At 40.0% G+C, this 15,012-nt stretch overlaps 1 protein-coding gene across 1 annotated transcript in view; it reads left to right on the forward strand.

Annotated features, from left to right (window-relative positions):
- Positions 1 to 2,204: 2,204 nt before the first annotated feature.
- The window catches only part of LOC120432768 (alpha-2-macroglobulin-like), a 47,608-nt gene continuing 34,800 nt past the window's right edge, over positions 2,205 to 15,012 (forward strand). The window contains exons 1-12 of the mRNA XM_039609230.1: positions 2,205 to 2,286; positions 2,365 to 2,545; positions 2,644 to 2,797; positions 4,772 to 4,824; positions 4,930 to 4,950; positions 5,497 to 5,662; positions 5,738 to 5,822; positions 5,921 to 6,071; positions 12,732 to 12,849; positions 12,943 to 13,052; positions 13,149 to 13,316; positions 13,555 to 13,782. Of these exons, the coding sequence (XP_039465164.1) occupies positions 2,207 to 2,286; positions 2,365 to 2,545; positions 2,644 to 2,797; positions 4,772 to 4,824; positions 4,930 to 4,950; positions 5,497 to 5,662; positions 5,738 to 5,822; positions 5,921 to 6,071; positions 12,732 to 12,849; positions 12,943 to 13,052; positions 13,149 to 13,316; positions 13,555 to 13,782 (1,515 nt within the window). The 5' untranslated portion in view covers positions 2,205 to 2,206. The remainder of the gene's footprint in view (positions 2,287 to 2,364; positions 2,546 to 2,643; positions 2,798 to 4,771; positions 4,825 to 4,929; positions 4,951 to 5,496; positions 5,663 to 5,737; positions 5,823 to 5,920; positions 6,072 to 12,731; positions 12,850 to 12,942; positions 13,053 to 13,148; positions 13,317 to 13,554; positions 13,783 to 15,012) is intronic.

Below are 15,012 nucleotides of genomic sequence, written 5' to 3' on the forward strand. Positions count from 1 at the left end.
TCCCCTTTTCCTGAGGCTGCGAACCAGAATCGTGATGGACTCCTGGAGAGCTCCGTGTTTCGGAAGGGATTCTGTGGAACCTGATTGAGATTCGACAATGCCTTTGTTTTGTGTTTCCTTTTTTTTTTTTGTTGCTGCTCTGTTTGAAGATCACCTGCTCGGGATGCAACTTATTAAGAACCGCAACTGGCAGATGCACATAAACAGTTTTGGTCAAGTTACTTGAAAATAGTAATTAGTTATTAATTACTTCTTCAAGAAAGTAAACCAGTTACTTTACTGATTACTTATTTTCAAAAGTAATTAGTTACTTAGTTAGTTACTTTTTAAAAACATGTCACACAACCGGAATACGTAATAAAGCAATAGACCATTCAGCACAATTCTATTTTTTTCTGTTTAATCATATAAAATGTAATCAAATGAAAAAGTCTGTGGGGGGATCCGGGGGTTTCTCTGTGAAAAAATCAACTACAGCAAGAAATAAAGACAATATAGAAAATTTAAAAAAAAAGAAAAAAAGAAAAAAAAAGAGGTAAAGCAGACATTCCCTTGGTGCTCGCTCAGATTTGAAGTTTAATTTTGTAGAAAGAAGTTTTCTTCCCATGCAGAGTGTACAGCGGATGCAAATGTTTTTGTCACTTTTTACAGAAGCAAACTCAAAGTAATGTCAGTACTTCTAAGCTTGAACCGCTACATGGTCGGACTCTCTCCTGCACTCCATGTTATCCATTGTTGATTTACACAAGTCTGTTACCACGGACATCGCACACTTGTACGTCATTGTCACAAACTAAATCACGGTTATCGCAGTGTGCTTATGGGAAAGTAACATCAATCTAATTACTTTTTAATAATCCCTTACATTACTCATTACTGGAAAAAAGTAAAGGGATTACTTGTATCACATTACTCCCCATCTCTGCACATAAGTATGTCATTGTTTTAGTCCGAGTTATTCATACATGCCTAAGAAATGCTCCAGCTCCTCATATAAGTGAGGTAATACAGTTGCAGGTGGATGCCAGTAAGGTGGGTGCTAGAGCTGCTCTTCTGCCTAGCAACACCCTTCATGTTTTAATTCAGCGGTCCCCAACCTTTTTTGCGCCACGGACCGGTTTATGCCCGACAATATTTTCATGGACCGGCAATAAGGTGTCGCGGATAAATACAACAAAATAAAACTAGTGCCGGTACTGAAAAAAAGAAGATTTATTCATAACACACGTGAAAAGACCCAAGAAAACCGAGTTGACGATAAAAACGATAACAAAATAACGCTGAAAACCGATAAAAACCCTGAAAACCATACATTTCACACCTGAGCCTCAACTCTCGCGGCCCGGTACCAAACGACTCACGGACCGGTACCGGTCCGAGGCCCGGGGGTTGGGGACCGCTGTTTTAATTAACCGATGTGCACGTAATAAAATTGGTATTTACTGTTTTAAAATTGATTTCATGAAAGTATTTAACTTCATTTGGCATAACGGACTTTATTGCAGAATTCATTAGTGTATTTATTGACATAAATGAACATGCTGTTTAGGGTCCTTGGCCACATGTTTCAGCACATTAATCATGAGTGAGCTCATATCATAAATACATGTATCATAATAAATATCTAATAATATCATAACAGCAGCAGATATTCAGTATATCAGTACAGACTTCAGTCCTTCATGCGTTCAGTGCTGTTAACTGCTTTTTCTGTTATTTTCTGGATTTGTTAATAAGGATGAACACATCTGTATGTGTGTTTAAACATGCCCCACTGCAGCACATTAGTAAGACAGAACAATGATTTTAGTGATTTTAGAGAATATCAGTAGTTACACACTACAGTGGGATAGCCCACCACTGACGGTAAGAAAATGCACATTATTAAGTAAAACAGGCACATTCGAAACAGAAATAACTTTTTGTAACAGCCGCATTAAACTTGGAGCTGATTTAGAAACATCACCTCGGAGCACTGTATGTTACTGTAATGTTTTACACTGAATGACAAACTTTAGTGTCGTGTATAGTTTAGTGTTCAGTGGTGAAAGCAGGATTGGGATTTTGTAAATGTGTAAGTTACTGACTTTGTGGAGCTCAGAGTACATGAGTGCGTTTCAAACACGTGGCTGTTACAGTGTATGTGGGTGGGGACAATCAGCCGATATTTAGCCGAAGCTGACATTGAGGATTGTCACAACCAGTCATGGACCGTCTCTGGATCCTGAGCTGCACTCTGTGTGTCCTCCTGAGCTGGATGAATGTGGATCAAGCGGTGGCTGAACCGTGAGTTTGTTTCAGCGTGTTTTTGTCTGTGTGAGTTGTTCACTGCAGTAACTGCTGTATGTGCGATGCTGTATGCAGCCAGTACCTGGTGGCCATTCCTGCAGTTATTGAAGCTGGAGCTGAGGCCAAATTCTGTGCAACTCTCCGACAGCCCAGTGGGACTCTGGTCATGACTGTCACTTTGATGTCCCGAGAGAAGAACACGACCTTATTCACACATACGTCAAATGAAGAATTTCAAACCTGTGTTCAGTTTAAGGTCGGCAACCAGCACTTTCACACACAAAGTGTGTTTGTTAGTTTTTATTGTAAGGCTTATTGGCTTTAACGACTATCTACAATATCCCACTGTTTCAGGCTCCTTTGGTACAAAAGGAGGTGCAAATTTTTCAGGTGGAGGTACGAGGAGACACATTTTACTCCAAACAAGTCAGAAAAGTGATGATCCAAGCGTATGATCCCTTCACATTCATCCAAACAGACAAACCCATCTACCTCCCTGGACAAAAAGGTGACAATGTGTTGTTAAGTTGTATATAACATGTAGTTCATCCCCTATCAAATCATCATGAGCCAGCTGCTCCACCATCTCCAATTTGTATAAAGTTTTATGGTCCAAAATTTGGACACACATACAGTGATTGATGTGAAATGTTTGCTTCATATAGCAAATGTTTTTCAAGATATTTAATACCGTCCATCGACCGAGATGTTTGTTCGCACTTTGAATCCCGACTCCATCTTTGAACATAACTACCGTATTTTCCGGATTATAAGGCGCACTTAAAATCCTTTATTTTTGTCAAAAATCAACAGTGCGCCTTATGTATGAATTCTGGTTGTGTTACTGACCTCGAACAGATGGTACACAGCACTCAAAAATCTGTCAAAAAATGTTTTAGTACGACTTTGGTAAGGTACGAAGCCGCACCACTTGATGGATTGTCGGAGCATTACGGCTACAAGAGTCAGAAGCCTCACGGACTCGGCGTAATCTGGGTCCTAAACGCCATCTGCTTCAGGTCCTAAAGTCAAACGAACACTGCGGCATCACTGAGAGTTAAAAACTGTCTAAATTCTTTCCTCTTAATAAAATGATCAGTGTTGCTGCTTTACCAGGTGTAACAATTAAGTTTAACATCCAGGCATCCATGAAAATACAATTTATTAAATTTAACAGAGTTAGAAGTTAGCAGGAAGTTAGCTCGCTGGTTTTGCTAGCTACCTAAACATGATATAGCATGTTCTGACTGAAAGCTTTCTGGATAAAAATAAAATGTACAGCTCTGCTATCACTTCCAAAAATAAATGAAGACAGAAAACTAATCAGCAGTGATGTGTGTAGGTAGGGTTACTGAAGTTGGTCTAGCTGGTATATAATGATGTGCTACATGATCGCTAGCGACACAGCTATGTTAGCATAACATAAACACAGTGAAGCTGGAGGATGAACGCTAACTTTTTTCCACTCGATAAAAGTTCCCAATGGTTTTTGAAGAATGCAATCGCATGGAAAGATGCTTTAAATGGACCAAACCTCAGTCAGGAGAACAACCGAGATAATCCATCCACAATACCAGGTTAGTCATTATTATACGATAAGATAACCTTTATTAGTCCCACACGTCAGAAATTTGTTTCGTTACAGCAGAAAGTGGACAGTGCAAAGTTACATAGCAAAAATTATAAGGCGTTTAATGCGCCCTATAATCCAGTACACCTTATGTATGAAAACAGACCCGTTTCAGACCCGTTCATCGTCAGTGCGCCTTATGGTCCGAAAAATATGGTATTTTAAAAATCTATAAAAGGAAAAAAAAAAATCCCACAAGTTTCATATTTGAGCTCACACTAATGAAGAACTTCACGTTGCAAAAGACAGCTACTGACAACGAATGGTATGCAGTTATTTCACAGTGATGAGAAATAAAACATGCAGAATACTCAGAATGCACAACTTTCCCCAAAGGCCATATTATATTTTCCATTTTGAGACCTGTTGCTGTGATGGAGAATTAGACAGTAATTCAGCTTAACTTTGTAATCGGGGACGGATAGCACAAAATAAATCATGTCTGAGTAATGCCACTTAGTTTATTTCAGAGTCAAATTCTTTTTATGTGAAAGTTTAATGGTTTTATTTTTAATAGTTCACAATTAAATAAATATGTTTAAACATGGCTTTGGAATTCGAAGTAAAAAAAATCATGAGGGAAGAATATGGAGGGCCTCGGGTGCCAAAATGTATTAAGCACATAATTAAATAATAAATTAAATGTGTCATTAATTAAAATATAGATTAGCAATATCAGTTAAATTTCAATAAATTAGATATATATGTCTCATACATGTCAGTCCATTATCTGAGATCTGTCTTGGCTTGCTGTGTAGGGTGACCAATCAGATCTGTTTTTGATAAGTTGCAGTGACTTTGTTTTAAAGTATAAAGAGAGAAACAGAGGTAACCTCTCCATTTTTCTCAAAGTGAATTTCAGAGTCGTTACGATGGATAATAAAATGCGACCTGCCAATCAGCTGGTGAGTTTTTGAACAGTATTATTAATAATGCTGTTTGGAATTTGGATGCAGTGATTTACACAACAGTTTCTTAACTCCACCTGTCTTTCTTCCCTTTTCTTTCAGTATGATGTCATTGAACTTCAGGTAAGAGGGCGTCTCCAGAAAAGGCTTTTACTTCTCTTGTAAATGCATCAACACAACACTGAACACATGCAGTCAGACAGACTTGAAGGTTTCCTGCTCACTGCTTGCATACACACTGCTTCTGCAGTATTACTCCAAGTTACTGACAGTGCAAGGTTTAAAAATTGGACAAACTGGGTTGCATGTATGTAATACACACCGTGCAGGGGCCTGTTCTGTCACTGCCCCACATGTAAAAATAAAATGACAGTGATTAAATCAAAATAATAATTTTGATTTAATTACTCCACAAACACAGCCAGAGCTTCCCTGTCATTACAGCTTAGGTTTCTTTATATCTCTTAATTTTTTAAACATTTATAAACAAGTGCTTCACATCTAGAAGGGGACAAAGCTGGTTACAAATGAAGACAGGGCATTTTTAAGTCCCTCTAAATTTATATTGTCCAGTTTTAGCTCTAATGTTGTTGAAAAAGAAAATATAGAATCTAGTTGGTACTGTATTTACACCTGTGTAGTAGCTGTCACTGTCATTTGATTTAACAGGATCCAAATAGTAACAGGATTGGACAGTGGCTAAATGAAACATCCAACAGCAGAATACTGCAGCTTTCTTACTCCTTGGACACTGAGGCCCGTGAGGGACCGTACCAGATCATTGTGTCAATGGGTGAGAGGAACATATCTCACAATTTTAAAGTGGAGAAATATGGTAAGTCAGTCTTATTTATTTTTAAATTCTTTGTTGTAATGGAGTGCAAATGCTGACATTCATATTTTCCCCCAGTTTTACCCAAATTTGATGTGACAGTAAATATATCTGAAGAAGTGAGTATTGGGCAGGAAGACATTGAAGCTGAAGTGTGTGCAAAGTAAGGCAAAGTTCTTTCAGGACAAATTATGTGTTGTTGAAAATCTGGAGTTTGGAGAGCAAATGACTCACAGTGTTTATGTATTTTTCTTTAAATAGGTACACGTATGGACAGCCTGTACCAGGACGTGTTACAGTCAATGTGTGCAGACCTATTGATTGGTACTTTTTCCATGATGTTTTGGTGCACATCGTGGATGATTTGGCCCTATTGCAGATAAGTGCACCCTGCCACACAGAGACAAAGCAGGTACAGTTATGGCTTTATTTCTCTCTAACCTTTTTTCCCTGATACTTTGGGTACATTTAGGCCCCTGCATTAGCATTACAGCATACAGGTTGCCTGCTCTACCCAGTTGAACTGGCGCCGTGTGTCCTCTTCACTTTTTTCTCTACATTTCATCATCTCGTACTTGTTTCATCCACGGATTTGAATTTTTAGTGATATCTCATCTTTCTTGGATGGATGTGTCAGCTCCAAAGGAGTGAAGTGGTTATTGTTGTGCCTAAAAGGCTGCATAGGTTGTGTTGGTGTTTCTAATATCTGCTAGATGATTAGCATTACTGGTAAGGCTAAGGCAAGTGGTGTGTCTCATTATGTCTGTCACACAAAAGAACTTCAAAATACTCTGATCAGACTGCGACACCTAAACAAGCTGAATGAATATACACACATCCAAAGATTCAGCTCCTGTTTTAAGTTTGAACAATTTAGACTGATTTACTGAGTTACTGCTCAGTGTTGGGAAGGTTAAAATGTATTCCACTACAGATTACAGAATACATGCCTCAAAATGTATTTTGTAACATATTCAGAATACGTTACTCAATGAGAGCAACGTATTCTGAATACTTTGGATTACTTAATAACTTATCATTCTTTTTACTACTACATGAATGAACTATTTCTGTGAGTTTTATTACTATTACTGAAGGCTACTCGCCATACCAATACCAATTAAAGCTCCAAGCAGCGTTATGAGGGCCCTCGCACCCCCCGCGCGTCGAGCCACGCTCAACACCTGAAACCAGCACGTCCGATCTGATGTCACATTGATGGAATTCATGCATTTAACCACCAGCTAACATTTCATCTCATTCAATTATGATTATAGTCCTCCCACTACGTGGCGCTCTAACCATTACTGACAAATGCCATAACAAACATTTCCGAGCTCGAGTCTCACCATACCTGCGACCTTTGGGAGAGATTGGACATTGTGTTTTTGAGTGACAGCAGATTACTGCTTTTTGGCGAGTGATTGAAACTCCACGTGGCGCCATGACCACCCCGTTTTCCTGAACATAAAAAGCTTCGCAATTTAACATCACAAAGGTCTTTAGGTTCCACACGCAGGAGATCGTGCCAATCTGATGAAATCCCTTGGAGGAGTTCGTCAAAGTACGGTGCCTGAAAAGAGGGGAAAATGTCACCAAAATTATACATCAATTTTAAAATGGCTGACTTCCTTTTGGATTTGGGATATTGCTCCAAGAGACTTTTTTTGTACATCTTGTTATCTCCTATAAGCTTGCCAGGTTTCAGACTTATAGATAAAACACAGAGCAGGGGCTGTTGTTATGAAACTTTGTAGGGGGCGCTGTGGAGCCATTTTGCGCTATAGAATGAAAATGATCACATAACAAAAAAGCCTTCATCACATTGGAGGTGTGCGCCAAATTTCAAGACTTTTTCAACTTTCCAATCCCCTCAAAAGCCACTTCATTTTTCATGGTGAACCGCGTTGCCACCAGGGTGCGCCATTCAGTTTAAAGTCACAATTTTCACACTGAAGCATCATGAAGGACTGATGGTGATATTCACCACTTTTGAGGTGGCCACGATGAACCTGTGAAAATCAGTACAACAAAGTGAAAGACATGACATTTCCTGTTGCCACTAGGTGGCACTCTGCGTATTCCTGACAATGGGCACATCAATCTGTTCAGGGCGGGTCTGACATCATGCCTGTAAAGTCTGGTTCTGATCAGACTGGATTTCATTGAGTTATACAAATTTGTTTCTTCATGGTGAGACCTCAAAGTTCACCATGCTGCTGGGGTCACACCCTTTCACGAAAAGTCACAGTTTTCACTGTAACCCAAGACCAACTCCTTAAGGCTTTCCTGGAGAAATTTGAGGCTGCAGATGTCACCCATCGCAATACTGTACCCTGAAGTGTAAAACATGACATTTCCTGTTCCCACTAGGTGGCGCTGTCCCTGATGTCAAATGTGGCCATTGAAATCAGTTCAGGGGTGGAGCCTTATCGTATGTGTGCTCTTTGGTCCACGTCAGACCATGTATGACAGAATGAGAGGCAATAAGATTTTCATGACGAGTCATCGAAATTCGCCGTGGCGCCACCGCATCACTGTATCGCAAAAACTCAAAAGCTCGGCAATTTAACATGGCCCAGGTGTGTAGTTGACACTGACCGAAGATGAAGCTTGTACGACCAAATCCCAAGGAGGAGTTCGAAAAAGTTCGAGGCATGGAAATGGCAAAATTGGAGTCAAAATGTCACCTTCACTTCTAAATTGCGGACTTTCTGTTGGGTTTGCGGCAATGGGCCCGCTGACTTTTTTGTTCGTCTCGGCATGATACACATGTGTGCCAGATTTCATACATGTAGCTCAGACGATGTGGTCGTAGGGCTGCATTTAACAACACATAGGTGGCGCTCTAGAGCCATTTCCCAGTGCTCATATGTAAAACCATTAAAATACAAATTTTTTCACCAGACCTGGCATATGTGCAAAATTTCATGAGTTTTTGAGCATGTTCAGGCCATCAAAAAGGCAATTGTTTTGCCTGAATAATAATAATAAGAAGAAGAAACAGAGCAGATACAATAGGGCCTTCACACTCTCAGTGCTCGGGCCCTAACTAGATTTTTAAATCTTAATATAAATGAGTAACAGTAGGTGGACATTAGGTAAGGCTGCACTTGTTGCAGCGAGCTCATATAGAAAACTATTTCGCGCTTTTTTAAAACAGGTCAGCGACTCCGACAGTAGTAAAGGGACCTCTGCCTAATACGCCGGGTTTGTGTCGGGCACATAGCTGAAAACTAGCTTTACTTTGCTGTCTGGGTCAACTTTGCTTGCGAGAGACAGAGAGAGGCGTTGAAAGGCTGCTCCAACGGAACTTATTGTTTCGGAGGAAAACACGAACACAGAGTACAGTCGAGTCTCAATACAGTGACTTGCTAAAGTATTTGGCCCCCTTGGACTTTTCCACATTTTGTCACATTACAGCCACAAACATGAATCAATTTTATTGGAATTCCACGTGAAAGACCAACACAAAGTGGTGTACATGTGAGAAGTGGAATGAAAATCATACATGATTCCAAACATTTTTTACAAATAAATAACTGCAAAGTGGGGTGTGCGTAATTATTCAGCCCCCTTTGGTCTGAGTGCAGTCAGTTGCCCATAGACATTGCCTGATGAGTGCTAATAACTAAACAGAGTGCACCTGTGTGTAATCTAATGTCAGTACAAATACAGCTGCTCTGTGACGGCCTCAGAGGTTGTGTAAGAGAATATTGGGAGCAACAACACCATGAAGTCCAAAGAACACACCAGACAGGTCAGGGATAAAGTTATTGAGAAATTTAAAGCAGGCTTAGGCTACAAAAAGATTTCCCAAGCCTTGAACATCCCACGGAGCACTGTTCAAGCCATCATTCAGAAATGGAAGGAGTATGGCACAACTGTAAACCTACCAAGACAAGGCCGTCCACCTAAACTCACAGGCCGAACAAGGAGAGCGCTGATCAGAAATGCAGCCAAGAGGCCCAGGGTGACTCTGGACGAGCTGCAGAGATCTACAGCTCAGGTGGGGAATCTGTCCATAGGACAACTATTAGTCGTGCACTGCACAAAGTTGGCCTTTATGGAGGAGTGGCAGGAAGAAAGCCATTGTTAACAGAAAACCATAAGAAGTCCCATTTGCAGTTTGCCACAAGCCATGTGGGGGACACAGCAAACATGTGGAAGAAGGTGCTCTGGTCAAATGAGACCAAAATGGAACTTTTTGGCCAAAATGCAAAACGCTATGTGTGGCAGAAAACTAACACTGCACATCACTCTGAACACACCATCCCCACTGTCAAATATGGTGGTGGCAGCATCATGCTCTGGGGGTGCTTCTCTTCAGCAGGGACAGGGAAGCTGGTCAGAGTTGATGGGAAGATGGATGGAGCCAAATACAGGGCAATCTTGGAAGAAAACCTCTTGGAGTCTGCAAAAGACTTGAGACTGTGGCGGAGGTTCACCTTCCGGACAATGACCCTAAACATAAAGCCAGTGCAACAATGGAATGGTTTAAAACAAAACATATCCATGTGTTAGAATGGCCCAGTCAAAGTCCAGATCTAAATCCAATCGAGAATCTGTGGCAAGATCTGAAAACTGCTGTTCACAAACGCTGTCCATCTAATCTGACTGAGCTGGAGCTGTTTTGCAAAGAAGAATGGGCAAGGATTTCAGTCTGTAGATGTGCAAAGCTGGTAGAGACATACCCTAAAAGACTGGCAGCTGTAATTGCAGCAAAAGGTGGTTCTACAAAGTATTGACTCAGGGGGCTGAATAATTACGCACACCCCACTTTGCAGTTATTTATTTGTAAGAAATGTTTGGAATCATGTATGATTTTTGTTCCACTTCTCACGTGTACACCACTTTGTATTGGTCTTTCACGTGGAATTCCAATAAAATTGATTCATGTTTGTGGCTGTAATTTGACAAAATGTGGAAAGGGGCCGAATACTTTTGCAAGCAACAGTAGCTTACTTACAGCTGGGCTCGTCAGGCACTCTTCTTGGCTGCAGTCGTTATTATTATATTTACATGCTTCCATCTCCCGTTTCTGGTCGGTAACAACTCGTACTTTTTGGCTCTCCTTTTTCTCCCTCCCTCACTCTCACAGACACATGGCAGTCCATTCTCCCCACAGACTACACTGCCCATGAGGCTACATTCCTCAGGGCTATGCCTGTAACACTCTGCCTATTGCCTTCACATAAAATAGTTTTTTGAATAAGAATTTTAAAAAATATTTCTTCACTCACAGCTGTAAGTAGGGGTGACATTGGCCGCGAGATTGAGACCTAGGTATTAGAGCCTCTTAATGCGTGTTTTGTTTGGGTTTCCACCGGCGTGGAATTACCAAAAATAGAGAGGGCATAACCTAACATATGAAACAGGAAAAGACCGCTGTGTAATCCATTTATTTCAACAAAGTAACTGTATTCTGAAAACCACCTTTTTAAGCTTTAACTTGACGGAATGACATGTATTCCGTTACTCCCCAACACTGTTACTGGTACAGTACAGTGTTGTTTTCTCTGTTTGTGTTATAAACATAGTATTTTAGTAGTTTCCAGGCCACATTATGGCATCATAATACAGTGCAAAGATACTGAGCCACCCCTAGTTTGTTTATATGTTGCAGGTACATGGGAAATAGCTACAGTGGTTTACTGAAACATGCAAACACAAATGGAAATGCAGCCTGAACTCTCTCAGGCATGAGTTCAAGCCCCGCTATTGTTGGCGTTTGTTTTAGATTCAAAGAAGAAAATGGGAGTAAAAGATGTGTTTTTGCAACAGGCTGCTCGACAATAGGATAAAGTTCAAACTGGTTCTTTGCTAAGTTGTCTGTTATGTGTAGAAACAATAATCAATTGAGGCAGGTGTCCTTGTTGTGCTTTGATGGTTCATAGGTCAACATAAAATGACTGATCCAAATAAAGGAATGAAAAAAAAAAGTTCTCTAAAAATGATCAGGTATGGGGACTGAACTGGAAATGACTGTAAAAGCTGCCAAAGTCTCAACACAAACTGCTCAAGCCCATTTTAAAAAATCCCAAGAAAGTTTGGCTAGTCGGAAGCCAACAAACACACAAAAAGGTAGTGGGTGAAGATATTTTCACAGTACTGTATAACATATATATATAATAGTACTGAGAATTTAAGGATGTGAATGAGATGCTGTTGTGAAATTTAAACAATACAGTGGTTTTGTGAGGTGATACCATCATACTGCTATACAAGCCCACTTCGACAGGATGTTTGGGATGTTGTGGAGGATATGGTGTCTGTGTTTTCTAAAAAGAATTTCAGATTTTGAATCATCTGAGTACAGAGCTGTTTTTGTCGTTTTAAATGAGCTTTTGCCCAGAAAAGAATGCAGCGTTTCCAGTTCGCATTCACATTTGACTTCTTCTGCGCGATGGAGCTGTAACCTGCGTTTGTGGGTGGCACGGTGAACTTTGTGTGCAGATATTGATTTGTGGAAGTGTTCCTGAGGCCATGCAGTGATCTGAGTGGCAGAATGATGACAGTTTTTCATGCATTGCTGCCTGAGGGCCTGGAGACTGCAGCCATCTGATAGTGGATTTCAGCCTTATCCTTTGCATGTTTTGATGACATTATGCACTGCAGATGATGAGATATTCCCCGTCTTGATAATTTTACATTAATGAAATTTTTCTGTCATTGTTCTACAATTTGTGGACACAGTCTTTTGCAGATTTGTAAACCTCCACCCATCTGAGAAACTCTGCCTCTCTACGATGATCTTTTTATACACATTTATGTGAATGATCTGTTGCCAGGTAACATAATCAGTTGCAAAATGTTCCTTCAGCTGTGTTAGTTTAGTAACACAGACCCCTCCAGACTTTTGTCCCCCCACCGTACATTTTTGAACCATATTGCTTTCATCAAATTCAAAATGAGCTCATATTTTTCATGACACTGTAAAATCTCATAGTTTGAACTTTTAATATATTTTATAGATTTGATTGTAAATGAGATTTGATTCTAATTTTGGTTTATTTCTAGTAAGATTGTATCGCACACAGCAGTCATTTTCTTTCTTTATTGTTCTTTCCAGGCAGACAAGACTGGCTGTGCAACGTTTTCCTTCAACATGTCAATTTTTACTAAAGATGACCAAAAGGTGCTTCAAGATGTTCTGGATATCAGGGCCAAAGTGGAAGAAGAGGGAACAGGCAAGGTTTTTTATTTCTTTAAAATGACACATCAATGTGTATTTAACCAAAAAGGCATTCATAGGATTGTAACATGAAAGTTTTTACATTCAGGTATTTCACACCCTCAAGAGAAGAGAATCAGGATTTCTTATGTCCTTGGAAAAGTGTCTTTCATTAATGTGCCCAAGGTTTGGGAACGGGGATCTAATGTGGAAGGAAAAGTAAGCCTAAAATGTTGTTTTCAGCTCAGTTTGTCGTACAAAGCACATTTATGTTATTTGTATTTTCCACTGATAGAGCATTGTGTGTTTCAACAGGTCAGGGCAGTGTACCACAATAATACACCAGTTTGTGACGCACCGGTCTACCTGTTCACGGGAGAAATGAGACAAACACACTCACTACAAAATCTGACAACTGACAGCAACGGTGTGGCCTCATTTTCTTTCAGCACTGATAACTTTGACCAGGATATCCAACTCCATGTGAGCTGACACACTGAAACAATGTGTAATTTAATGCAGCCATCACAGCAGCCTGAAGCCACAATTGGTTTCTGATAGGCTGCAAATGTTCAAATACCTCCCACAGTAATAAGCTGCAATCCTGAAACAGTTTATGACTCATCTTCCTCCACCTTTGCCTTGCTTATAAAGACTGCCTCATTGACCAATGTTATTTTTAGATTAAGTTTTTAGATTTTTGTTTCTTATCAACAACTAGGCAAGCCTGACACCAACACTGGACTACCCAGGATATGGAACTGCATACTATGACAGGGAATTTCACACATTATCCATGTCCCAGCCGTCTTCTCCTGATATTAAAACAATCAGCTCTCTAGAGGTACAGACGAACGATAAAGCAGTGCCCTGTGACGCAGAAGAAGACATATCAGTAAACTACACAATAGTGGGAGAGTCTCCAGGGTCTGTGGATGTCATTTATCTGGTGAGTTATCTCTGGGTTTACTACAAAGTTGAACATGACCAGACTTTTTGTGTGTTTGCTAAAAAACTACTGTTGTAAAACCCATCATGACTGAAGAAGACACTCTCAGTCCATCATGAGAATCCAGGAGCCTCGATCTATTTCAGCATAAATACTGATCCAGCCCAAAACTTAAAACTAGGGAGGGCATCTGCCTCCTGAATCTAAACTGGAAGCTGGTTTCACAGACTTCGTGTCTGGTTCCTTTGTTTTGTCCCTTATCATTTTCTGTCAGCTTAGTAATTAGCCTCAGTGTTTAGTCCTTTGTTCATGATATCCTCAATGTTCTCTCTCTGCTAAGTATTTAAATTCTTAGGCCTTCTTAGTTTTAGTCATCTGGGTTCTGCTCTCAGTTAAAGTTGTTTGTATTCTAGCCCTCATTATAGTTATTATGCTTTTCCTGTGTTCCCCCTGCACTTTTGACTGATTGATTGATGAACTTTATTGATCCAGAAGGAAATTGGGTTAAAGGCTGCCAGCAGTCCAGCGCCATCTTACCCTTCCAGCCATACATATGTTACACCCCTGAAACCAGGGGGAAAAGAATCACGAGAGTGATTATGACTTGCGTCTCTCACGCAGTCGTTTATTGCAGTTAGGAGAACATGCGAAGGCCCCCTACTGGAGAATAGAGACACTACTAATCCATCCCAGAAAAAGCATACTAGCCAATCAGTGATGTATAGATTGCAGTTCTCTTAAGTAACATAAAGCCATTAATATAACCATTAATTATGTGTGCCTATGACAAGAGGCACACATATTACTATTCGTCGGATTTATTATTATGTGTGCCTATGGAAAGAGGCACACATATTACTATTCGTCGGATTTATTATTATTATTATTATTATTATTATTATTATTCTCCAGTTTCCGCCTGAAATTTTGCAGCGAATCTCGCCTCGCAGTTTTGAGACAAGCTTCATATATGTTACCTCATTTTGTGCGGCCGGATCTGGAATGGTGTGCTATGACTTTTGGTGTTTATGAATTTTATAGTTTTTAAATATTAATATTTTAGTGAAAATTTTCCGCGCTCCTCTGCCAAACAGTTTTGACATTAGGGTTACATATGTTAGATCATTTTGTGCGGCTGGAGCTGGACTATTATGTTATGACTTTTGGTGTTTATAACTTTTATAGTTTTTAAATATTAATATTTTAGTGCAAATTTAGGCCAATTCATCT

Source organism: Oreochromis aureus, linkage group 3 (genome assembly GCF_013358895.1).
Source record: "Oreochromis aureus strain Israel breed Guangdong linkage group 3, ZZ_aureus, whole genome shotgun sequence".
NCBI lineage: Eukaryota > Metazoa > Chordata > Actinopteri > Cichliformes > Cichlidae > Oreochromis > Oreochromis aureus.